General features: G+C 45.5%; 1 protein-coding gene across 21 annotated transcripts in view; it reads right to left on the bottom strand.

Annotated features, from left to right (window-relative positions):
- The window catches only part of elnb (elastin b), a 33,356-nt gene extending 10,204 nt beyond the window's left edge, over window positions 1–23,152 (bottom strand). For 7 of the 21 annotated variants that reach the window (XM_080780925.1, XM_080780936.1, XM_080780943.1 and 4 more), the window contains exons 1-43: window positions 22,839–23,152; window positions 19,065–19,262; window positions 18,102–18,203; window positions 17,253–17,543; window positions 16,775–16,801; window positions 15,123–15,251; window positions 14,932–14,994; window positions 14,209–14,847; window positions 13,415–13,492; window positions 13,086–13,133; window positions 12,823–12,873; window positions 12,684–12,737; window positions 12,168–12,242; window positions 11,996–12,043; window positions 11,673–11,870; window positions 10,790–11,305; window positions 10,661–10,693; window positions 9,986–10,561; window positions 9,439–9,471; window positions 8,876–9,340; window positions 8,755–8,784; window positions 8,334–8,561; window positions 7,876–7,905; window positions 7,240–7,641; window positions 7,109–7,141; window positions 6,940–6,996; window positions 6,700–6,735; window positions 6,513–6,593; window positions 6,363–6,401; window positions 5,867–6,271; window positions 5,512–5,574; window positions 4,591–4,644; window positions 3,889–3,978; window positions 3,694–3,720; window positions 3,040–3,090; window positions 2,615–2,641; window positions 2,497–2,511; window positions 2,310–2,333; window positions 1,783–1,842; window positions 871–1,485; window positions 714–746; window positions 435–494; window positions 32–346 (exon numbers count right to left, since the gene is read on the bottom strand). In XM_080780925.1, the coding sequence (XP_080637051.1) occupies window positions 32–346; window positions 435–494; window positions 714–746; window positions 871–1,485; window positions 1,783–1,842; window positions 2,310–2,333; window positions 2,497–2,511; window positions 2,615–2,641; window positions 3,040–3,090; window positions 3,694–3,720; window positions 3,889–3,978; window positions 4,591–4,644; window positions 5,512–5,574; window positions 5,867–6,271; window positions 6,363–6,401; window positions 6,513–6,593; window positions 6,700–6,735; window positions 6,940–6,996; window positions 7,109–7,141; window positions 7,240–7,641; window positions 7,876–7,905; window positions 8,334–8,561; window positions 8,755–8,784; window positions 8,876–9,340; window positions 9,439–9,471; window positions 9,986–10,561; window positions 10,661–10,693; window positions 10,790–11,305; window positions 11,673–11,870; window positions 11,996–12,043; window positions 12,168–12,242; window positions 12,684–12,737; window positions 12,823–12,873; window positions 13,086–13,133; window positions 13,415–13,492; window positions 14,209–14,847; window positions 14,932–14,994; window positions 15,123–15,251; window positions 16,775–16,801; window positions 17,253–17,543; window positions 18,102–18,203; window positions 19,065–19,262; window positions 22,839–22,914 (6,475 nt within the window). In that variant the 5' untranslated portion in view covers window positions 22,915–23,152. Of the gene's footprint in view, window positions 1–31; window positions 347–434; window positions 495–713; window positions 747–870; window positions 1,486–1,782; window positions 1,843–2,309; window positions 2,334–2,496; window positions 2,512–2,614; window positions 2,642–3,039; window positions 3,091–3,693; window positions 3,721–3,888; window positions 3,979–4,590; window positions 4,645–5,509; window positions 5,575–5,866; window positions 6,272–6,362; window positions 6,402–6,512; window positions 6,594–6,699; window positions 6,736–6,939; window positions 6,997–7,108; window positions 7,142–7,239; window positions 7,642–7,875; window positions 7,906–8,333; window positions 8,562–8,754; window positions 8,785–8,875; window positions 9,341–9,438; window positions 9,472–9,985; window positions 10,562–10,660; window positions 10,694–10,789; window positions 11,306–11,672; window positions 11,871–11,995; window positions 12,044–12,167; window positions 12,243–12,683; window positions 12,738–12,822; window positions 12,874–13,085; window positions 13,134–13,414; window positions 13,493–14,208; window positions 14,848–14,931; window positions 14,995–15,122; window positions 15,252–16,774; window positions 16,802–17,252; window positions 17,544–18,101; window positions 18,204–19,064; window positions 19,263–22,838 lie in introns of all 21 variants that reach the window. The other 14 variants (XM_080780933.1, XM_080780930.1, XM_080780932.1 and 11 more) reach the window with 14 other exon arrangements.
- Between the last annotated feature and the right edge of the window lie 1,862 nt (window positions 23,153–25,014).

The raw sequence follows: 25,014 nt of genomic DNA, 5'->3' as shown, positions 1-25,014 counted from the left end.
AACTATGAAAGAGTGTCAACTGTCAACCCACCGCCTGGCCCTACTCCAGCACCATATCCTCCTGGACCGACACCCACTCCTCCAGGACCGGTTCCAACCCCCAGGCTACCAGCTCCACCAGGACCCACGCCACCTCCTCTGCCTCCGTAGCCCCCAGGCCCAGTGCCATAGCCCCCAGGCCCAGTGCCGTAGCCCCCAGGCCCAGTGCCGTAGCCCCCAGGCCCAGTACCGTAGCCCCCAGGCCCAGTGCCGTAGCCCCCAGGCCCAGTGCCGTAGCCCCCAGGCCCAGTACCGTAGCCCCCAGGCCCAGCTCCGTTCCGGACTCCTGCTCCGAGACCCCCATAGGCTGAAGGACAGATAAGCAATTAACTGAACGTATAGAAGAGCCAAAGGTAAAACAATTCTTTAATCGAGTTTCATAGAGTTTAAGGTACCTTTGCCTGGCTTTCCTCCTGCTCCTTGCCCAAATCCAGCCCCGGTCGGGTAACGTAGACCTGATCAGGAAAACAGTTAATTCAGGGATGTACTTCAGGGATGTACTGTATGTATGTGTATGTTATTATGGTTACCCGATTTACATTTGTTGTACACCAGTAACACACAAAAACTGTAGAACACCTTACATTGTGAGTTTCAGCTATTTTCGCACAGACACTAGCAACCAACTAAGAATAAATCAGGCTTTAAAGTGGTAGAAAGGCAAATTAACCTACCTCCACCTGGTAAAACTCCACCAGCACCATAGCCTGTTAAATATCATAAGTGAAGTGACATACAATATGTTAACAAAGCTACATGACAAGTGACAAGCTTGACAATACATAATATATAGAGAATGTATGAATTAGACCAGAGAGTAGAGCAACTTACTTTTGCCTGGTTTAGTGGTTCCTGTTCCAGCACCTCCAGGGCCAGTGCCTACACCTCCAGGGCCTCCGCCCACACCTCCAGGGCCCCCGCCTACACCTCCAGGGCCCCCACCCACACCTCCAGGGCCCCCGCCTACACCTCCAGGGCCCCCACCCACACCTCCAGGGCCCCCGCCTACACCTCCAGGGCCCCCACCCACACCTCCAGGGCCCCCGCCTACACCTCCAGGGCCTCCACCTACTCCACCAGGGCCCCCACCCACACCTCCAGGGCCTCCACCTACTCCACCAGGGCCCCCACCCACACCTCCAGGGCCTCCACCCACACCTCCAGGGCCTCCACCCACACCTCCAGGGCCTCCACCTACTCCACCAGGGCCCCCACCCACACCTCCAGGGCCTCCACCCACACCTCCAGGGCCCCCGCCTACACCTCCAGGGCCCCCACCTACACCTCCAGGGCCCCCGCCTACTCCACCAGGGCCCCCGCCTACACCTCCCACCCCAACTCCGTCCCCTCCTCCAACAACACTGGGGCCCCCTGTCACGGTGTCTCTTTCTCCATCAGGGCCCCCTTCTCCATCTCCTTCTCCTGGGGTATCTCCTCTGGGGACGCCTGAGAACAAACCAATTACGTATATTAATGTTGCTATAGTCACTATAGAAGATGTTGTCCGTTAATTCCTATGGAGCCAATGGTACAGCAGCCATGGCCTCTAGCAGTGCCATCGCTACGTATACGTGCAATACGCACTGTGAGTAGGGCAACACGCCGAGTAGGGCAACCAAATCAGCGACGTCCCTGCCCTCTAGTTTACTCAAGTCACAAGTACAGTAGTAGTACATCTCAAGTAAGTCCAAAATCAAAGAGATAAAGTCAAGTAAAATCCTGAGTGTCATTTATTTTTGTTACCTGGGGGTTTGATAGGTTTGGCTCCAGGTAGTGTCCCACTTGTGTCACCATCAGCACCTGCTAAACCAATTAGATTAAAAAAGGTAAGTTCCTAAACTGTCTAACTGTTTTTTGTGTATGTAGATTAGACTACTTTTCGTTGTGGATCTACCATATGGATTTTGTTTTGCCTTGTAGGGGCTACCTTCTTAAGTGAACCTGCCGATGCACTGCTACATGTTGCACCTTACAGGAACCTCATGTACATAACTGCTGCTATGTATTTGATATATTTGATTTATCTTTGACATGTTTCTTTTCAGTTTTTCTTTGCCTTGCTCTCCCTCTCTCAGTCCTTATAAGCATTGTGATATATCAATATCTAAAACTGAACCATTACCTTTGGTATCATAGAAAAGATATAATGTGATGCTATTTATGTCCACTGAGAGACACATGAATTAAAATAGGAGATAAGATACGCAAACTAGGAAACAAAGGATAAGGGTGGGTGAGAGTCAAAGAGTTGCAGTAGTGATGAATCTCACCTCCAGTGGGCAGTCCTGCACCACCTGCAGAACAGATCCAGAGAGAGAGAGAGAGAGAGAGAGAGAGAGAGAGAGAGAGAGAGAGAGTGCATAAGGTAGACACTAGACAGGAATAGCTTAGTTTCTATACATACATAGTGCTAACCATGTTTTGTCTACCAACAGCACACATTAAGCAAATACTCACCAACACCCGTCCCAGCTGAAAAAAGAAAAACAAGATTTTATTAGGGAAATAATTGGCAGTGTGATATGAGGTAGATAAGTAGATACCAATAAACATGTGAATATCTGGGTTTACTTACCACTGGGCTGAACAAGTCCACCACCAGCTGTAAGGACAGAAACACAAAGAATATAACATAATGTCCTAAATTTGACGACATCAGCGAATGATGTAATCTGTTAAAAAAAAAAAAAACATGCAGGGCAGTATGCCGCAGTGACAGTGATTTTTTTTTTTAAGTGTCAAAAAAAGAAAACATTCACTCTGTGGTACAGACAAACCAGTGATAACTGAAAGCATTTCAGTGGAAACAAAATGATCATTCAAAGCCTTTGTGATACTGCTATAAGCCATTATGTCCTGTCATCGTGGATATATTTTTCTATCAATGTTGCCATTTTACGACACAGACAGGCCTGTCGCCCAGCAAGGAATGTTATAGCCGCAGTTGAGAGTTCTCCTCACACATATATTCACAACAAACAATAAGTCAGTCACTAATACATGATTTGGAATTTGTCTGTAAAGGGATGCCAGGTGATGCTCCTGTAGAACCTGTGGGAAGCATTCATGAAATTACATTAGGCCAGTTATGCCACAACACCACAGTCTTATACATGTAAACAAAGAAATCATATGACATCAATTATACTACATACAGAGGTTTACAAATGAGACAAGTACAAAAAATCACCCTCCTCCTCTCTCTCTCTGTCTCTCTCTCTCTCTCTCTCTCTCTCTCTCTCTCTCATTAGCAGGCAACAGTGCAGCACTATCTCTCTCTCTCTGTTTCTGGAACAACAGCGCCCCTACTGGTACTCATAGTCACATAGGTAGGTTAACGTAATAACGTCACATAGGTGAACACATAGGTAGGTGAACAAACACGGACATTGCTGTTCCTTGGAGTGGTTGCACCACTCAAAAAAGATGTGATTAAAAGAGCTGCTTGTGTGCATGAGGAGAGAATGAGAGAGGAGAGGACAGGTGAGGTACAGTAAGAGGTGTGGAGAAAATGTGATTATATTGAGAAAGGTGTGGCTTACTGATTAATTGATTGATTGTTAAAACATGCACATGCACACACACACACACACACACACACACACACACACACACACCAAAAAAGAAAGTAAAAGCTTTTAAATGACTCCACACCTGGTGGCAGTAGTGTCCCGCCCAGTCCTGTTGTAGAAGCATGGGGAAAAACATGAATTTAGTAGGGGTGAACAAATAATCATATCATTGATTATTAATCAACTAATTGAAAAGGATTAGGATTTTTCATAATTTTAGTTGTAGTATACTAGAATTTGTAGAACGACCGTAATCATCTAATCTAATGAGGAGTACCTGGTCTTGCACCAATAATGGGGATTCCCGTCCCAGTTAGGCCATCTCCATCCACACCTGTTCCGATTGGTCCTCCAGTGATGCCAGTACCTGTTGAAGTTACAGTTGTCAGCAATCAATCACTAGCATGTTATGGAACATTTGACAGTGATGATGTCTACCCATTTTCCAGATGGGACAAAATTAAGTAATCTAGAAAAATGTTATAATCATTATTTTGGTTGTACATTTTTGACATTTCACCAGTACATAATTTGAAGGGTTTAATATGTATCACTCAAGAGCCGTTGAGCAGGACACAAGGATGTCACTAATGCCATCATGTTGCCCATCTCAATAAATATTACAGTATTTGACTGGACTGTTCTGTAACTCGTTCCGTGGAGTGGTGATTTGTTTTCTCTACTATGACTGTGTCAGCATGTGTTGACACGTTCCATACAGCTTAGACCTTAGCTTACATCGTAGTTTAAGTTTGCAGACTGTGCTCGCCAATCTATGTTGGGAATCGCCATCTTTGGGAATCATTTGAAAACATGGCTGTGACATTATTTGTTAACATCAAATTTTCGACCCGGAGCCAGCCATGTTGCCATTGCACCACAATGGAAAGTAGGTTATATTGTTCATGCTCATTGGCTCAAGTTACAAAATGAAAGCTTTTAATTTTCATCCAAGGTCATTTGCTGGTTTTGCACACACCTTCACCTCCAGAGCTTCCAGACCCTTCTAAAACACCACCACCAACCCCCTCACCTGTAAACAGCAACCGTAAACTATCAACAGTGACATGGTGAAGTGGGGAAACTATGTGAATACCATGATGTGGAACTGTAACTAAAGAAAGAAATACACTAGAGAGGTTCATGTGCTCAGTGGAGTGCATATCTCCGCCAGGAAGTGTGTCGAGCCTATGATGTAGGTCATCTGATGTATCCATTACGTATAAGTAAGTATTTGGGCAAGGTTTTCAGCCCTATCCGACAGCTACTGTCTTAAGTTCCAATATAAATGTAAAGTTAAATATAACAAATAAAATGGAGAATGGATAACCTGGAGAGCAGGGGGAGAATTGTGTTGTCGTAATAATTAAACATGCTTCAATTTGTAAAAGACGGGGGGACACTTTCATAAGCAGTTGAGCCGCCTTGCTTTGTTCTGTGACAAGATCTGCTATTTTTGGATTTAAAATACCGTAGTTAAAATCTTTGGAAAAATAATGCTGACACAATAATGCTGACACACATGGATATAGCCAGGGACGGACATTGCTGTTCCTTGGAGTGGCTGCACCACTCAAAAATGTCCCAAAACTGACAGGCTATGGTTAACACTTTTTTATTTTTATATTATTCAATTTTCAAATTGGAATATTATTAAATATCAAACGAGAAATCTACATTTCCCAAAAGGAAACCAGAGGGGGAATGTCAAAAGCAGATGCAAGTATTTCCCCTATCCTCCAGCAAATCCAAACCTAGTTTTAGATATGTAAAAATGTAATACAATCATTACAATGTAATATGATGTACTTTGGATAAGAACATCATATCCTGTGTTTGTAAAACTAGTACTACATCATGTGAACAGTGAAATCATTAAAAGCATTTCAAGGCATGTAACCTGTCTCAGTGCTGTCTGGGGTTCTTGGGGCCGATGTGGCTCCTGCTGTTTCTCCATCTGCACCTGTTGCATCAACAATTAGATTCAATTAAGTACAATTTAGGAAGGAAAATTACTATCCAAGACCTCTGTCACCATTTCATTTTCAGTGCAGATCCTTCTCATTGTTTCAAGTTCAGCGGTTCCATTTAAACATCAGGTACAAACACAAATATGCTCTGAACTCGTCATGTGACTCCCAACGCACAGCAGCAGAGGAGTTATGAGCCGGACATCACAGATTTTTCACACTTTAGTTTACGTTACAAACAATTACCAATGGTAAAAAAAAAAGAACTAAAAAAGGTTGTCTTACCTCCAGTGCCAGTGCCAGTTCCTGTGCCAGTTCCAGGTCCAGTACCAGTACCAGGTCCAGTTCCAGTGCCAGTTCCAGGTCCAGTACCAGGTCCAGTTCCAGTGCCAGTGCCAGGTCCAGTGCCAGGTCCAGTTCCAGTTCCAGTGCCAGTGCCAGGTCCAGTACCAGGTCCAGTTCCAGTGCCAGTGCCAGGTCCAGTTCCAGTGCCAGTGCCAGTTCCAGGTCCAGTACCCGGTCCAGTTCCAGTGCCAGGTCCAGTGCCAGGTCCAGTTCCAGTGCCAGTGCCAGGTCCAGTACCAGGTCCAGTTCCAGTGCCAGTTCCAGGTCCAGTACCAGGTCCAGTTCCAGTGCCAGTTCCTGTAGTGCCTGTTCCTGCAACAGTTCCAGTTCCACCACCTGGCAGTCCTACAGTCAGAGGTAACAGGACAATAAGAGTAGGCGGCATAAAGGAAGGTATAGCTCAAGCAGTCATGTCAAATCTTATGGTGCTTCTTACCATATTTAGCAGCTTTAGAGCCAGCTCCAGTACCATAGCCTAGAAGAAAGGCAAACAGTGACTACACAGACACAATGACTCATCACATTCTCATCGGCACCTGTATGCAAACCACCTTCAGTCAAACCCAGCGCCTGATTCAACTCTCACCTGGACCTCCTGTTCCTGCACCTGGTCCGAAACCACCAGGTCCATATCCACCTGGCCCAAAGCCACCTGGCCTATAGCCACCTATGGAGTAATGTAAACAATTGTGAACATTCTGAAATCTTACTGCTTGTGAAAACAAAAGCATTTAATGTTGTGTGTGTTGTGTTGTTGAATCTTAGTATCTCACCTGGTCCTGTGCCATAACCACCTGGTCCTGTTCCAACTGACATGGGAAAAAAGCAAAAGTATTGAGAAAACAACCAATGTATTAGTCTAAAGGTTAATTTATACCCATTTAACAACTTTCAATTGGACGTTCCTATTTTGGGACACCAGATTGGCCAGGTTATAGGCAAAACCGGGACTTTGTTCAGTCATGGAGCGTTGCTTGACTTTTGCATAAGTATTCCTCATGTTTCAAACTCACCACCACCTCGCCCTACTCCGCCTCCAAGCACTCCACCACCACCCGCTCCACCAAGGCCTGCATCAGGATCAGACCACAACCATTAGGTCCTGATAATAATTTGGTCCAATCGAGGATTTAATGTCACGATCATGATGTTGTGAGAAAAACGTGCATCTTCTGTTCATACCGTATTTAGCAGCTTTTGATCCAGGTCCATAACCTGTCAGGGAGAATGAAAGATGATAATGATTTAGTTCATCTATAAAGATTCCGTTTGACTGATCTAAAAAAAACATAACCTTGATTCAGATAAATTACCAGGTCCATATCCAGTCCCTGGTCCTGCCCCACCTCCAGCTCCAGGCCCGTAGCCTGTCCCTGGACCATAGCCTGTCCCGGCCCCTGGTCCAACTCCTGCTCCAGGCCCGTAGCCTCCCCCTGGACCATAGCCTGTCCCGGCCCCTGGTCCACCTCCTGCTCCAGGCCCGTAGCCTCCCCCTGGACCATAGCCTGTCCCGGCCCCTGGTCCACCTCCTGCTCCAGGCCAGTTGCCTCCCCCTGGACCATAGCCTGTCCCGGCCCCTGGTCCAACTCCTGCTCCAGGCCCGTAGCCAGCCCCAGGTCGGTAGCCAGATCCTGTTCCTCCAGCCCCCAAAGCGCCTCCTGTCCCTGCTGGGCCACCAAGACCTGATCCAGGTGCTCCTCCGCCTCCAGCATTACCTGGACCGGGAGAAAAAATGTCCAACGTGCCAATTCAATTTGAGGTGTATACTTGATATTGTTATATATTACCGTACTTGTTATATCAGATGCCTGATAAGTTTAAAATGAATACAGATTTTGGAGCAAGCAAGGAGCATACTACACCTCCTATGTATTTTAAAAGAACACTTTTATAAAGTGATTGTGGATTGTACAAGAACTTTTGAAGCATAATGTCATGCAATTATGTACCATATTGAGACTTGGCCCCACCAGGATATCCTATATGAAACAAAAAGACAAAGACAAAGACATTTTTGAGCGGTGCCAAGCGCTCCTAAAAGTGACTGTGTGTGTGTGTGTGTGTGTGTGTGTGTGTGTGTGTGTGTGTGTGTGTGTGTGTAGGTAGGTATGTATGTCTATCTGTCCCTATGTCCGAGTATGACCTATTGACCCCTGCAGCTGTTTTGAGCAGTCAGCTAAGTGGGGTTGCATTCCAATTGTCGCTGCTGGCTCATTAACACTGAGCAGTCAGCTAAACACACACACACACACACACACACACACACACACACACACACACACACACACAGAGAGAGAGAACACCGCTCAGTTCACACGCTGGTGTGATTTGTTTTTAAGAAACTCATACTGTATTGGGTTTGATATTTAATTATTGATTATGAAGTTCCAGTGCATCCATAGTGTACCTCCCGCGCTGCCGGGTCCAAAACCACCGGGTCCAACTCCAGCCACAACTCCAGAACCTGGTATTCCAGCGGTTCCAAGACCTGATCCAGGCCCACCTCCGGTTCCTAGTCCAACACCCCGTCCTGGGATTCCTCCTCCTCCTCCTCCAAGCCCAGAACCTGGCCCTGTGCCCTGGCCAGGGCCAGCACCTGCGCCTCCAGCACCAAAGGCACCTCCACCAGGCTGACCTACAAAATGAAGCAATACAAAAGAATCAACTTTGTTTACAACAAAAGTAATTTCAACAAAAACAAATGGATTTTGTACATTATACTGTACATTCCAAAAATTACATAAAAGATTCCTCTTTTTGTATTTTGCATTTGTTTAATTTTGTGTCAAAGCAAAAGAAATATCTAACAAACGCAATTATCTTCTTACCATATTTGCGTGCTTTGGCACCGGCGTAACCTGAAAGTTGCAGAGAGAGAATATTAATATTTGGTGCAATATGGGTCTATTATACAATCTAAATGTAGTTAGAATCTGTATTTATAATTACCTCCAGGGCCATAACCGATTCCACCAGGCCCAACTCCACCACCAGGCCCAAATCCAGTACCAGCACCGCCAGGCCCAACTCCGCCACCAGGCCCAAATCTAGTAACAGCACCGCCAGGCCCAACTCCGCCACCAGGCCCAAATCCAGTACCAGCACCACCAGGCCCAAATCCAGTACCAGCACCGCCAGGTCCAACTCCGCCACCAGGCCCAAATCCAGTACCAGCACCACCAGGCCCAAATCCAGTACCAGCACCGCCAGGCCCAACTCCGCCACCTGGTCTAAATCCAGTTCCAGCACCACCAGGCCCAAATCCAGTACCAGCACCACCAGGCCCAACTCCACCAGTTCCAGCCCCTCCTGGTCCAGTTCCAGCTCCATTTGGTCTGTAACCAGCACCACCCAGTCCAGTCCCAGCACCCCCCGGTCCTGCACCTGTACCTCCAAGCGCTCCACTTAGCATACCTATGAATATTAAAATACAAATATGTATTTACCGTATCACAGTAGGCATACAATGCAATCTGTACTGCAATATTGCTAGTGTGGTAAAATAATCATACCATATTTTCGGGCTTTGGCACTGGCATCATATCCTGAAATACAAATCACATGGTTTGTAGGAGCCATATGTGACTCAAATGCAAAGTCTCGTATTTTTATTATTGACATGAACACCTGCACAGTGCACAATGATTGACAGATTGGGCACTGCACTGGTGCATTAGGTGGTGGGCATGATCACCAGAGCTGGGCGCTGCCACGCTAATAATTAGTCATGGAATTCACCTATTCACAGAAAGTGTAGGAATAGAGGGTATGCGCATGCATAAAGTGAAAATCGAGTGGCAAATCGAGTGGCAAAGTGAGTGGAAAAGTGAGTTTAACGTCATTTAATGCAATCAGATAGGACTTTTCTGTTTGGATGTATGGCGTTCCCGCAAATCTACTGGGTATGCTGATGATTTTTTAACCTAGTTACAACCGCAATGTGTATGTTAAAACATAATGCATATTTATCATGATTTACCATTTTAATATAAACATCGATCATTGTGCAAGACTGAAACAATGAAGTCTTTAGAAGTAGATTTATTGTTTGTATATTACCACCAGGTCCAGTTCCTGCTCCCCCTGGACCAGTTCCAGCTCCACCTGGTCTGTAACCAGCACCACCCAGACCAGTTCCAGTACTGCCAGGTCCAACTCCACCACCAGGCCCGTACCCAGTACCAGCACCACCAGGCCCAACTCCGCCACCAGGCCCGTACCCAGTACCAGCACCACCAGGCCCAACTCCGCCACCAGGCCCAAATCCGGTACCAGCACCACCAGGCCCAATTCCGCCACCAGGCCCAAATCCAGTACCAGCACCACCAGGCCCAAATCCAGTACCAGCGCCACCAGGCCCAACTCCGCCACCAGGCCCAAATCCAGTACCAGCACCACCAGGCCCAATTCCGCCACCAGGCCCAAATCCAGTACCAGCACCGCCAGGGCCAACTCCACCACCAGGCCCAAATCCAGTACCAGCACCGCCAGGCCTAACTCCACCACCAGGCCCAAATCCAGTACCAGCACCACCAGGCCTAACTCCACCACCAGGCCCAAATCCAGTACCAGCACCACCAGGCCCAACTCCACCACTGCCTGCACCTGGAACTCCAAGCGCTCCACTTAGCATACCTATGAATATTGAAATACAAATATGTAGTTAACAGTAACAGTAGACATATACAATGCAATCTGTACTATAATATTGCTTTTGTGATAAAATTATCATACCATATTTTCGGGCTTTGGCACTGGCATCATATCCTGAAACACAAATCACATGTATGATCATTGATCATACATAAAAAAAACTGAAGCATATATTAGTCTTTAGAAGTAGATTTATTCTTTGTATATTACCTCCAGTTCCAGTTCCAGCCCCTCCTGGTCCAGTTCCAGCTCCACCTGGTCTGTAACCAGCACCACCCGGTCCAGTCCCAGCACCCCCCGGTCCAAAGCCACCTGGTCCTGTTCCTACACCTCCAGGCCCATATCCACCAGGCCCAGTGCCTGCTCCACCTGGTCCAGTCCCAGCACCACCTGGCCCGTATCCACCTGGCCCAGTGCCTGCTCCACCTGGTCCAGTGCCAGCTCCACCTGGTCCGTATCCACCTGGCCCAGTGCCTGCTCCACCTGGTCCGTATCCACCTGGTCCAGTCCCAGCACCGCCTGGCCCGTATCCACCTGGTCCAGTCCCAGCACCGCCTGGCCCGTATCCACCTGGTCCAGTCCCAGCACCGCCTGGCCCGTATCCACCTGGTCCAGTCCCAGCACCGCCTGGCCCGTATCCACCTGGTCCAGTCCCAGCACCGCCTGGCCCGTATCCACCTGGTCCAGTCCCAGCACCGCCTGGCCCGTATCCACCTGGTCCAGTGCCTGCTCCATATACATATATATACATATTTATTGTGATTAAGTGATGTGATGTTAGATGTGTTTATCACAGAGGAGGTGCACTTAGCACTCTGAAAACGGGTATCACCCTAGTATGACATAAACATAATTTTTGCAACACTGGCCTACACTCTATGTAGGCCAATGCATCATTATCGATATATTGGCCAAAAGAAGCACTGCAGCACCTCATAGACAACTGTTACCTTGGTATAGGAGCTGTCTGTGCTCTACTGAACTATTTCCATAGTGGAATAATTAAACATAATAGTACTAGTAATAGTAATAGTAGTAGTACATTGTACTATTTATTTCATTATTTATATTCTTACAATGATTTAACTCCCACCTGCACCTCCTCCAGGTACACCTCCAGGCCCGCCTCCTGTCCCGACTCCACCTCCAAATCCGGGCCCGCCTCCTGTTCCTACTCCACCTCCAAATCCGGGCCCGCCTCCTGTTCCTACTCCACCTCCAAATCCAGGCCCGCCTCCTGTCCCAGCCACGCCTCCTTGACCAAGTACACCTCCTCCGGTTCCAGCTCCACCTGGTAAAAAAAAGAAACAAAAACTAGATCACTTCTGATTTAATCTATTAGGAACTCTAGAATCAATACAGCGTGTGTCACATTGTCCCAGTTCTAGGCTCACACCCTGATAAATGTCTCCTTACCATATTTAGCAGCAGCTTTGGCTGGGTTCTTCTTTGACTTGCCCGCTCCTACAGTAGAAAAAGACAAAGAACACATAATTTACATGACATTCTGTACTGACCACTACATGGACTCCATACGATTCTACATGTCATGTGATTGCAAAGGTTTCTGTGTTGCCGTTTGCTGTACCTGATTTGGGGGAGATGAGAGGGTAACCACGGAATACTCCAGGCAACGGCTGACTACCAAAACCACCTCGACCAGCTGAGGGAAGCGGGCAAAAATCAGAGGCTCAACATCAAAAAATCCCATGCTGCTAAATGTTTGCTGCTTGTAATTGACACCACCTCACCGCTGTATTTCCTTTGGATAACTTGTTGGCTATTTAGATTTGACATATGACATCCAGATACCGGTATGTTGAATACATGTTCTGTTCACCTATGCTACATAATACTGTATGTTATTTAGACAGAAAGGTGTGATGTTTAACTATTGTCCCAGTTACAGTACCTTGCTACTTTGAGGCACTTGATTGTTTTATTATTTTCAGCGCATAACGCTGTTGTAAAACAAAGTATAAATCAGGCATTCAAGTCACTTTGAAAAAGAGAGTTGTCTTAATGCTTTTATTGTTGTAATTGTTAAGTGTACTTCAGCGACATTAAACGGTTATCTAATGTTGTAGCAGAGGTGAACACTCACCACCACCAGCTCCATCTCCAGCTCCTCCCTGACCCTGGCCCAGCACTCCACTTCCTGTGAAGGGGTGGAAATAGTTTGATATTCGTGAAGTAATGTCATATGGAATTGAAGTTGTGTAGAGTTTAAATGATTTACTCACCAGTTTGAGAGCCAGTGGCAACACCAGGGAGAACACCACGACCTCCAAAACCTACAGCGCATAGCATGGAGATGGGATGAAAGGAAAAGGGTAAAAAAATAAAAAACAAAAAGTAGTAGACAACTTTTATACATACTAGTCCATATCTAAACAACATAATCAGTTTATTTTGTTTCCCACATAATTATATGGACAATACATAAAATGAAATACTACATAAAGCATGATAGCACACTATAAATTCAAATTAAAAGGCCAATTACCTTGGCCTGGCACAATTCCTCCTTGATACAGTCCAGGCAGCCCAATGCCTATGAGCGAACACACACACACACACACACACACACACACACACACACACACACACACACACACACACACGGCACATGGCACAATCAATCAATCTTAATAAATAAATAAAAAACAGCAACAAAAACCTAAAAAAAATACCACCACTACACCATGCAGCGCAATGAATGTTTGGCATCCTAATAATGTCATATATAAACTGAACCAGCTGTAAGCTTTAGCCAGTTCATTGGTTGGGGTGTAGGTGATTTATGATAGATTGATGAATGAAAGGTGATTTTACCTGGTACTTGTTTTGATGCTTTTCCAGCTTTTCCAGCAGTCTTTCCTCCAGGTAATCCAGTCTGAGGCAACACTGGTACTGAAACGGGAAAATGTGTTTGTTACCTAAGTATAGATCAATTACAGATGGGGCTGTAGTTACAGTAAGTATTTTTATGCTGTTTCAGAAGTTCTGTACGCACTCGTAACACTCCGGTTGAGGTGCGATGAAAAAAACAAACAAAACAAAAACAAACTAGAAAAAGGTCTCCACCAGGGCAGGTCAGGTTGTGGCCTCCTGGTGGCACTATAATAGGCCAATGTGAAAAGGGTGACATTTCTTCTTACGCCTTGGATGACAATTGGATAATTTGAGGCATTTTGTTCCAAAAATGTGTTTTGCTAAAATCCACCTGTTGGTGGCGCTATAACAGGTCAATGTGAAAAGGGTGGGATACATTCCTCAGCCTAGTAGGAAAGTCTGCGAAATTTTCAAGTAAATTGCACGCTCCGTTCATGGCTTTTTGTTCAAAACGGGCCACCTACATAGCGGTTTTTCACTTCTTGACTTGCAGTGTCCAGGTAAAACGGCTTTCAAACTAAGACGTCTAACGTTGAAGTGAACGGGTGACGATCCGCGAGTTCCTTTTCAGGCACAAGATGACGATTTTGGCGGTAAATGAGTTTTAAGATTGAGAATTAAGATGAAATTAATTAATTACTTTAATAAATTCATTGTGTTATAATGTGAAGGCATTATACATATTAACACATATTATACTGTATGTGATTTGTAGTACAGATCGTAACACTTACCGCCTGCTGGAACAGCAGCTCCAGTGCCAAAACCGCCAGGCCCAAATCCTGCGCCACCAGGCCCAATACCTCCTGCACCACCAGGCCCAACTCCTGCACCACCAGGCCCAACTCCTGCACCACCAGGCCCAAAGCCACCAGCACCACCAGGTCCAACTCCTGCGCCGCCAGGCCCGAAGCCACCAGCACCACCAGGTCCAACTCCTGCACCACCAGGCCCGAAGCCACCAGCACCACCAGGTCCAACTCCTGCGCCGCCAGGCCCAAAGCCACCAGCACCACCAGGTCCAACTCCTGCGCCGCCAGGCCCGAAGCCACCAGCACCACCAGGTCCAACTCCTGCGCCGCCAGGCCCGAAGCCACCAGCACCACCAGGTCCAACTCCTGCACCACCAGGCCCGAAGCCACCTGCACCACCAGGTCCAACTCCTGCGCCGCCAGGCCCGAAGCCACCAGCACCACCAGGTCCAACTCCTGCGCCGCCAGGCCCAAAGCCACCAGCACCACCAGGCCCAACTCCTGCGCCACCAGGCCCAAAGCCACCAGCACCACCAGGCCCAACTCCTGCGCCACCAGGCCCAAAGCCACCACCACCACCAGGCCCATATCCTGTCCCACCTAGTGCTGTTCGAGCTCCACCTAAGATAGATAAGTTAGATTGAATTACTATGTAGTTAGAATTCATGAAATATTACTAATATCTTGTAATAAGCAGGCAATTACCTGATTTGGGAGGTTTGGGGACTCCTCCTGGCCCATAACCACCTCCATAACCGCCGTAGCCACCTAGGACAGCACAGACGGTACAATTAGGATGGCTCTGTGTGTCTGTATGTATTACTGTAAAGTCTGTAATATTACTTATTTTATACTTATATTTAAATTTAAATTGCCAAACAAAAACCCAAACTGACCTCCTGGTCCATATCCTGTTCCGGCTCCCTGGCCTCCGGGCCCACCAGTTCCCAGTCCCCCAGTTCCCTGGCCCAGTCCACCCTGGCCCCAGCCACCTCCGGTTCCAAGCACTCCCCCCGCACCGTACCCTAATGTGGGGACAGGAAAGCCTTAATGCTCAGTGCCTCTTTTCCTCCTTGATGTGTGTGAAGTACAGAATGCTACATCATACAGTACATTAATGAATCCAATGTGTCCCTGTGTGCCTCCGCCCTTTGGTAATGTTATACATCTATGACTGTTGCCAGACAGAAACCTCACTAAGATTAATGTGTCCCCCTGGAAGGATTCTGTGAAAGTGTTAAGTGTTTGACTTTAAAACAGTTTAAAACTCCTCAAGGGTCAATCTATGGACGGGCCAGTAAAGATTTACTGTACAAGACGGAGAGAGGAAACAGAAACCTGTATAAGGAAATGGGAAGGCCATAAATGAATCCTCCAGTTGACTGTTAAACTCTGAGTTGGTACAAGATATGTTCAATAGATTCATACATTTTCATAAACATAGTCTTGCAGGTTAATGTATACATAGATTTTGTATTATTGTAACATTTGCGTTGTTGCGTACGTGCTAAATGGAAATCTAAGGAGGTGAAGCATAATGTAATCATGCAGATTTCAATGGTTTAGTGTAACTTCTGGTTTGATTGATGGAATTTGTAGATGCCACCCTTCAATTGCTTTTTCAGGTTAAGCAAGCAGGATGTTTTCGTCTTACTCATATGGGTAGGGGCGAGGCCGTACAAACACACATTTTCTGGGTATTATTGTCTAGAATGTATAAATAACATGCTGGGTAGAGGGCACCAGACTTTCGGCAAACTGGAAAGTGTGACTGAAGAGTCTCTTTCCTGTGCTTGACACTGACCCACTTTCTACCCCAAGGCATTATGGGTGGGATTCGAAGGTTCCACAAAGCCGGGGCCTAGCGTCAGAGAACAGTAACAATATTACCAAGATTCCTCATCCTGCATGAGCGAGCTGCATGTCCGACAAGGCAAACAAAAAAGAGACGGTCAAAATTCCAAAGCAAACCCCTCGCTCTGACTGAGGTGATGACTTCCTCTCTTTATCTGGGGGTCCACCATATCTAACGCATTAGCTTTTATCAGCATATGTGTCTGTGTGCATGCCTGCGTCTGTATGTGTTTGTGTGTGTGTGTGTGTGCGTGCGTGCCGGAGGGCCTGTGGCCCCTTATGAGCAGCATATAGCCTTGAAGGAATGAGGAAATGAAATAATGGCAAATGCATGCGACTATAGGATCCCGCTGGACTGACTCTCCCCAGGAACAATATTTACAGTACAGTGCATAGGGTCTGCCGCCTGACCACTGATCATTGTGCAGCGAGCACAGAGGACTTCCACTCATTGTAAGGGCTAGTTACAGTAATGGAGGCCACCGATTAGGCGATTAATGTTGCAGCCAGTGTATTGTTTGGGGTTGTCTGCTATGGCAAGTGATCTGTCGTCAATGTGGCATACAGTTCACCTCCACCCCCACCCAAACCCCTGTTCTGTGTTCTCCCACATGGTACTGTATATAAAATAGATGGTGAGGTTAGGGTTGTCGGCCATCTTCCTAATGAGACTTGACAGTACAAGCAGTCTTACCTGACTTTCCAGGTTTTCTGCCAGCCCCTGTGAACAAGAAAAGCACAGTTGTTCCTCCATGTTTTTTAGACTCTGAACTGAGACTTTTATAGAAAAAACAAACAAAAAAACAACAATAAAATCATAATAATAATACATGAAATTATATCATTGACATGTACTATACTGTCGTATAGATAGACTATACTAAATAACGGTAAGATACATTTTCTGCAGTATATTATTCTTCATTAACTCTCCTGTTATTCATATGACATAATGGGCTGTATTTTGCGTGTCTTAAGTACCAGGTCTTATTACTTAACTTAAGACCTGGATGCGTGGTCAATGCTCTTTGGCCACTCAGAATAGCCAAATGGCATTGATCACGCCTCCAGGTCTTAAGTTAAGTAATAAGACCTGGTACTTAAGACACGCAGAATACAGCCCAGTGTATCATATGAATAACTGGTGCATATAGTTGCCTACAACTACTCACCTCGACCAGTGCCTCCAGGACCAATACCAGCTGGCCCAGTTCCATAGCCACCAGGACCCACACCAGCAGGAACAAAGCCTCCTGGTCTAACACCGCCTGGTCCAACTCCTCCTGGTCCAACTCCTCCTGGTCCAACTCCTCCTGGTCCAACTCCTCCTGGTCCAACTCCTCCTGGCCCAACTCCTCCTGGCCCAACTCCCCCAGGTCCCAGACCTCCTGGTCCCAGACCTCCAGTTCCGAGTCCGACACCCAAGCCTCCAGGACCTCCACCACGACCACCGTAGCCAGCTCCTATAGAATCAAATTAAATAAAATGTACAATGTGTTAAATCATAAGATTAAAAATAAATGTTGGTTTCATACAATTTACATCTTATGTGAGGTTGGCCAGATGACTGATTATATGCCAATAGCATAAATTATTACAATTGGAGTTCCTGGAGTACCTCATAAAGCTTCTAATCTATGATCACTACTTACATCACTATAAAAAAAACACAATTGCAGTTATAGCACTGTAGCATACTTGTACAATAATGAACATAAAGGTTAAACTGCTACCAGTCATCTCTTTACACAATCAAAACTTTTTTCATATGTGCATGTTCCTTTGATAAATGTCAGCCCTACTCTGAGACTAATGTTTATGCAGAGATGTCTAAGTCTTAAAAGCTTCACGCTAGCAGACGCTGCCTCCAAGCTTCTCACCGGTTTTAGGAGGTTTTCTACCAGCTCCTGGGGAACATCAGTAGCAACCGTCAGAAATGACACGAGTGATTATTACCATGCAGCATCCTAGAAGCATTGGGTGATGGTCGACTATCATAAATAAGGCTTTCTTCTTCTTACCTGGCCCAACACCTGCAGGTCCTAGTCCGCTGCTGCCTGGACCAAAGCCTCCGGGGCCAACACCACCTTGTCCAACACCACCTGGTCCAACACCATAGCCAGCTGTTGGATAAAACAGTCAGGGAGATATGAGGACAAAACACTCAGACATGTGTCTTACAATAAATACACCACGTCTCTGTGTGTACAACTCCACTACACAGAGTGCAGTTCCCGGCCTTGAGTCGGTCGTATACACGGTTGTCAAGAACCGCCAGTGGACTTAATGAGCCTCACCTGTAGAATTACCAGGCTCTGCCTCAGCCAATTGATTGCCATGGCAACCCTACACCTGCCTTTTGATTATTTAACCAGTCCACTTTTCACAGTCAGTTTGCACTCTGACACAGGCAGGTCAGGCAGATGCAGAGATCTCCATTATGGGCACAAAAGGGACACAGACAGCCGACGGTTAAAAGGGGTGCTATGGCAACGGATACTTGCATCATTTCCAAGTAGGCTGGTGGCCGCGGGCACAGGTCTAGTTTAAATAAATGAAAGCCAAACATGGGCAGAGACAGCTCAAAGCAATGACACATCGGCGAGTAATTTCTAGATGAATCCTGTGGCATAACTACATGAGGAATTCCTCCCCCGTGAGACATGAAATAACACATGTATAAATGTTTTGCCAGGGTTGAAACCTGGACCCCCGCCAGGAGATGATGTAATTTTAACTAAATAGCCTACAGTGCAAGGTTAAAGTGGACATTGTTTTGATTGTGTATGTAAGCTTGAAATACCGTGATGAATATATAGAATGTGTTTTAAAGCAATAGTGATGGAGCCAGACATGGTGCCACTAGTAATGTAACCTTTCACTCATTTAGCAATCTCTAAAATGAGGTTAAAGCATTGAACACACTGTCACATTCTGAAAATAACAAGACACTATCCACTACAGAAGAATAGGCAGTATCCAACCTCCAGGTCCAAATCCGGTCCCAGCTCCCCCAGGGCCAAATCCGGTCCCAGCTCCCCCGGGGCCAAATCCGGTCCCAGCTCCCCCGGGGCCAAATCCGGTCCCAGCTCCCCCGGGGCCAAATCCGGTTCCGGGCCCGGCACCCACACCGGCACCTGCACCTAATCCGGCTCCAGCTCCACCAGCCGGTATGTACACACCTGAAACACAGCAACACAACTACACTCAGTAACACACAATAAATTACACCACACAGAGCACACACTGTGCCCACTGCCCAATGGCTTTGAGTCAAAGATTAAATGTTATTAGCTGTGTTGAACAATGCTAAGACAAACAAAGGCTATTTGTTTCGCTAAACTATGCCTTAGATTTGAAAATAAGCCATCTGCACTGTTAAAACCAAGTGCTTGAAACCACATTTTCATTTGATCTAATCTAAATCAAAAGGCTTTGGCTTATCTGTACATAAACAGCAGTGTAATGTTTCCATTACCCTGGACTCTGGACAGATTAAATGACCTTTTTATGGGCCATCTGTCAGTGCTAATGAATCTTGAATTTCTCCTATCATTTCTGGCTCCTTAAAAAATTACTTTCATTTGTGCAAACAAAAACTAGACATACCCAGATAAGAAGGTGAGATAGCAAAATAATAAACTAGCTGATGTCATTTTGGTAGTGAGTGAGTGAGTGCGTGCGTGTACGTGTACGTGTGCGTGTGCGTGTGTGTGTGTGTGTGTGTGTGTGCGCGTGCGTGCGTGCGAAAGAGAGAGTCTGAGTCACCACCACTGCACTCTGAGAATGAGTTTCTTTGCCGCTGATAAGAAACATCCCTTAAGCCAAAAGGCATGTTCCCTCGCTTGTAATTCTCACACTGTTCTGCGGCCACTATAACATGTTTCACCAAATGAGATCGAAAGCCGAAAATAGAATCGTAGAGAAGCGAACTATAAAAGGAAAAAGGCTGTCGAGATCCCAAAGAAAAAGAGGTCTTCAGGGAATGCTACAAGAAGGGTAGTTTAGTGATCTCAGAGCAATGCCATGCGCAGCGCACGAGCAATGTGCGGTAAAATCACTGAACCCTGAGTCGTCCATCACTGCCCATGTTGAGTCTGTGGCATGGAAAGCTCACCCCGTCTCTGGAAGTCTTTTGCAGTGTTTTGAGGGAATCTCAGAAGGAACACGAGAAGATTCTAGTCACTTTGAGCTAAATAGGTGCAACCTGGGAGTCTTGCAAGGCCACATGAAACAACAGTATTACAGACATGGACGTCTATTCAAATGAGGATAACACACATTTGAACTTTAAAACACTGTCCAGAAATCTTTGTTTGGAAGTTAGTGGCAAAACAAAATTATTCTACCTCATATTGTGATCTACAGTGTTTAAGTGTCACCTTATGACTCGGAAGTTATTATTGGAAATACAATCGTTCATCAAATTCTTGTTGAGGGAATGTTGATGCGATTTTAATACTCATACTGAAAAGCTTGGAAAGCGCCAACTGTCTATTATAATGTCCCATGTGGTTATCATTCATTACCTGGCGACAGATAGCAAGCACACAGAAATCAAAGTGGCATTGCTCAGACCTCCCTTCAGTGTGTGTACCAGGGCAACATCATATCAGTTGGACTAAAAGCACTCTCCTCTTACACCAGTAGGAAGAATTCAAATGTAAACGTCTGTATGGGCTCACTGTGACTAGGTTACTCATTCCCTTCCCTAACTGTGCTTTCCTTTTCTTTCTTTTTTGACTAGCTAATTATCTCCCCGTGCCAGTTCCAAAAATTCCCCCCACATTTCTGTGCAGTGTTCTCACTGCTGCCCCACTAATTGTGCTTCTTTAACACCAGCAAAAGAGTTCCGAATTCCGAATACCAGGAGAAATGACTCAGTTGCCATTTTAATAGCTAAAAGGAATTACAAATTGCTCAGGAATTACAAATTACAAACTGTTGGAAGTACTTATGGAAGCATGCGTGATGCATGTGTTCATTTATCCATCTGTAACTTTTGAGTGTGTGTGAATGCATATCCAATTGGACCCGTAAACAAACAATGAGGAGTTTACGGTGCATGCAGTGTGACTGCAGGTTGACATAGAGGCTGCACTTCAGCACCAATGTTTACAGTAGAGAAAATACTAGGCCTGTCACAATTAATTAATCATTACATAATCGCCTAATAGCAATTATTTTTGCATAATCATAATTGTTTCCATGTTGAAAAATGTTCATACATTTTCAAACATTTTCCAAAAATAGCAGAAATAGCTAATCTACAACCTCACAACTTTGTGATGTCTTGTAATCTTGCAGATCAGCAATTTCTGCTATAAGTACAAATGAAAATGATACTTAGTAATTAGTTTGTATATTTAGGTTATTTGACATATCTGCACTTTGTGATTATGAAGCCTAAAAGGCACCGCAAACATTTAAATCGTTTCTTATATATTATTATTATTTTTGTGGCAATTAATCGTCAACTTAAAAATTGTAATCATGACAGCCCAAAATACACTGGCTCAAACCCATTCATTCGCTTACTTGACTTATACTTGTTTGTGCGTCAGTGTTGTGCATTGAACATTTCCAATCTACAAGCTCACAACTGTTTGCTTGTAGATCAGCTATTTTAGGTGGGCGACATGCCACGCAACCAAGTATAAGTCATATAAATCAATAACCTCTTCCTAACTTTAAAGGATAATTCCATACTAGAAGGCTTTCTTACCTTTATTTGTAGTTGTTACGTCCCCACCAAAGAGGTCCAGGTGTTATTTTGTGCAAAAGTGCATTATTGGCTATTTCCCCTACCATAAGCCCTCAATGGGGGTTGGGTTTTTGTGCTAATTGGCTTATTTCCATCGAAATAAGTAGTAAAGTGTGATTTTTGAGCGATGGAAATAAGCAAATTAGCACAACACCCCATAGCCACATTCAATTAAATGCAATTCAATTCAATTCGTGCTTATGGTAGAGGAAATATAATAATATAATATAATGCCCTTTTGCACAAAATAAAACACCTGGACCTCTTTGGTGGGGACGTAACAACTACAAATAAAGGTAAGAAAGCCTTTTAGTATGGAATTCTCCTTTAAGAGGTGAGTATTCCACCAGCTCATGTCAGTTGCAAATATATAGATGATGATGATGATGATGATGATAGCAATGATGATGATGATGATTAATTATTACACAGAGTTATTTTAGCTGACTATGAGACTTTACATTTTGAGAACTACCATAAGAAAATTGCAACAATTGTTAACACGATGTAAAAACAGTATAAATATGCAGAAGACAATGTTAATAATGATCTTAGATCACATCAGCAATTAGTGCACACCTTGAAGAGGAGGCATGCCATCATGTTCATTACCACCATCATCATCATAGCAAGTTTCAGAGACTCCGAAACAGTGTCTGGGATTTCCAGTGTCTTTTTCAATCAGCACATAATAATAAGAGCATCCAATCACACCTGCACCGTACGGTCTATCACACACCTGCCGTCACAGGTGTTGCTCTTGCACTGTACGAGTGGCCTGAAATTGAGCTTCAACTTTAAAATAATCATGAGCATAGCCTGACATTTACAGATGCCAAGATCCATTCGTTGTGAAGGCTACAGCACCAGCGATTGTCAATGTGCGCACAAGCCAGCAGCATCCTGGAGGCGAGACGCTGACCTCCTACAGAGGCACTTGTTGCATGTTCCTGTGGATGTTAGCGCCTGCTGTAGGTGCAAAAACAGGACCTACCTCCTTGCAGTGAGGGCTTCCACAGAGTCAAGAGAAGGAGTCCATGTAGATACGAGGTCACCGTCCCCCTCGCCATCTCGCTCTCAAATGTCCCTCTCCTCTCCCCAGACCCAGGTTTTTATCCCCAGCAAAAGCCCACCGGAGCTCAACCAGGCCTTGAGAAAGAAGGAGGGGAAATTAGATAATGAGACAGAAAAGAGGGGAGGGAAAAAAAGTGTTGGGATGCAAGACAGGACACTGTGTAATTGACAGACAGAGGGAGAGGGAGAGAGAGAGAGGAAAGAGAACACACTTGATTCAATGGATCACTTCATTGGATCAAGTGGGTCGTTCTCCACCCAAACGACTGTTGGGGCTGCATTTATTTGGTTCACCAGTGCCAAAACACAGAGAGAGAGAGAGAGAGAGAGAGAGAGAGAGAGAGAGAGAGAGAGAGAGAGAGAGAGAGAGAGAGAGAGAGAGAGAGAGAGAGAGCGCGAGCTGGGGGGGGGGGTGGATTGTACAATTTGGGGGTCGTCTCTTCCCCTGCACACTGCTCAAAAAGAAAAGCATTGAGGCGGACTGCCAGATATTCTCCCCCCCCCCCCCCCCCAAAGAAAACCCCAACAACAATAAAACACTTTCTTTCATAAATAAATGTGAAACAGGCAGTTACACACTGCCCTGATTAGGCTAATTCATGTGTGTGTAGTAAAGAGTAGGTAAGTGGGTCATTGTTAAGAAATCAATGTAAACAGTTGTTAAAAGTTCAGTGCTGGAGGGATTCTGGTGTCATTTTGACTGAAAAACTGAAAACACAACATAGGCAGGCAGGTGGACTGCACTGGCAGAGTTTATTGTCTGAAAGTCGGTGTGTGTGTGTGTGTGTGTGTGTGTGTGTGTGTGCGTGTGTGTGTGTGTGTGTGTCTGTGTGTGTGTGCGTGCAGGCGTGCGTGCGTGCGGGGGGGGGGGGGGGGGGGGTGTTTGGCAGCCGTCCACACATCACGGAAGAGGCCCTTTCTTTCCTGACGTGAACATGAAGTCATGTCAATAGCTGAGGTGGAGACTGAAACGTAAACCTGTTCTTCACAGGCTGGCCTAATTACAGTAGAGACCAGAACATCTATCAGCCTGATAGAAACCCAACCCTTTGTGAGAAAGGCAGACCACAGCATGTGCTGTACACATAATACAAATAATTTACTCTGAGTAACAAACTGTGTATAATTAATACACGTTTTTCTTTCTTTTTTTATGATCTTTTTTGGTGCTTTTTCTGGCTTCATTGATAGATTGAAAGTAGGTTGACAGGAAATGGGGAGAGAGGTGGGGGGGGTGACATGCAGCAAAGGTCGTCAGGATCGGGCATCGAACGCGCAACACGCTGTCAGAATGTTTTACCAGATTAGGTGCCCGGACCGATAGGCCGGCTCGGGCCAATACATAGAGTTGAGGTAGAAGAACACTAACTGATAGTTTAACTTTCTTTACACATTTCTATTTAGATAGCATGCTGTTAAGACAGATGCCACTGTAGGTTAGATGTTTACCTATTATCCTAGATTCTTTGAAGCACTTTATTGTTTTCCTTGCACTCTAATTAGTGACTATTTACTTTGTTTGTTGACTGGAGTTAATGTCTACTCTGATCTCACACTTGTAATTGGATAAGAGCATGTGCAAAATGCCTAAATTGTGATTGAAATTATAAGAGCTGGAAGAACTTATTTAGAAAGGTCCTTCTTCTCACCTACAGCACCTACAAGCTCGTAGCACGCCACCGAGTGGCACGCTACGAGCTTGTAGGTCTGCTATTTTTGAAAAATCTAAGAACTACTGACATAGAAACATAGCTTTTTCAGAAAATGGGTTAATGGATATACAACATTTCGGTTGCATGAATCATCAGGTACCTCAGATACCCGATGAAGGTCAGAGCGACCGGTTGTGTGTTATATTCCCAGAAGTAATAAAGCTACAGCCTCAGTGTTCACCCATTCAATCGCGTGTGCGACTGTGCGCACTCACACGCACGCACGCACGCACCCACCCACCCACGCACCCACGCACGCACATCCATGAGGCACCAACCTGCTTATCAGGACAGAAGTGGTTAGGGGTTCAGCCACGTCTGGCTCTAGTTCACTGACGTCAGCAGAATCCAGAATCGTTTTGAGAAACTTCCAATTCCACCGCT

This window comes from Protomyctophum bolini (genome assembly GCF_963924005.1).
Source record: "Protomyctophum bolini genome assembly, chromosome: 13".
Taxonomy (NCBI): domain Eukaryota; kingdom Metazoa; phylum Chordata; class Actinopteri; order Myctophiformes; family Myctophidae; genus Protomyctophum; species Protomyctophum bolini.
The sequence above is the reverse complement of the archived record's forward strand: the minus strand, read 5'-3'. Positions and strand labels throughout refer to the sequence as shown.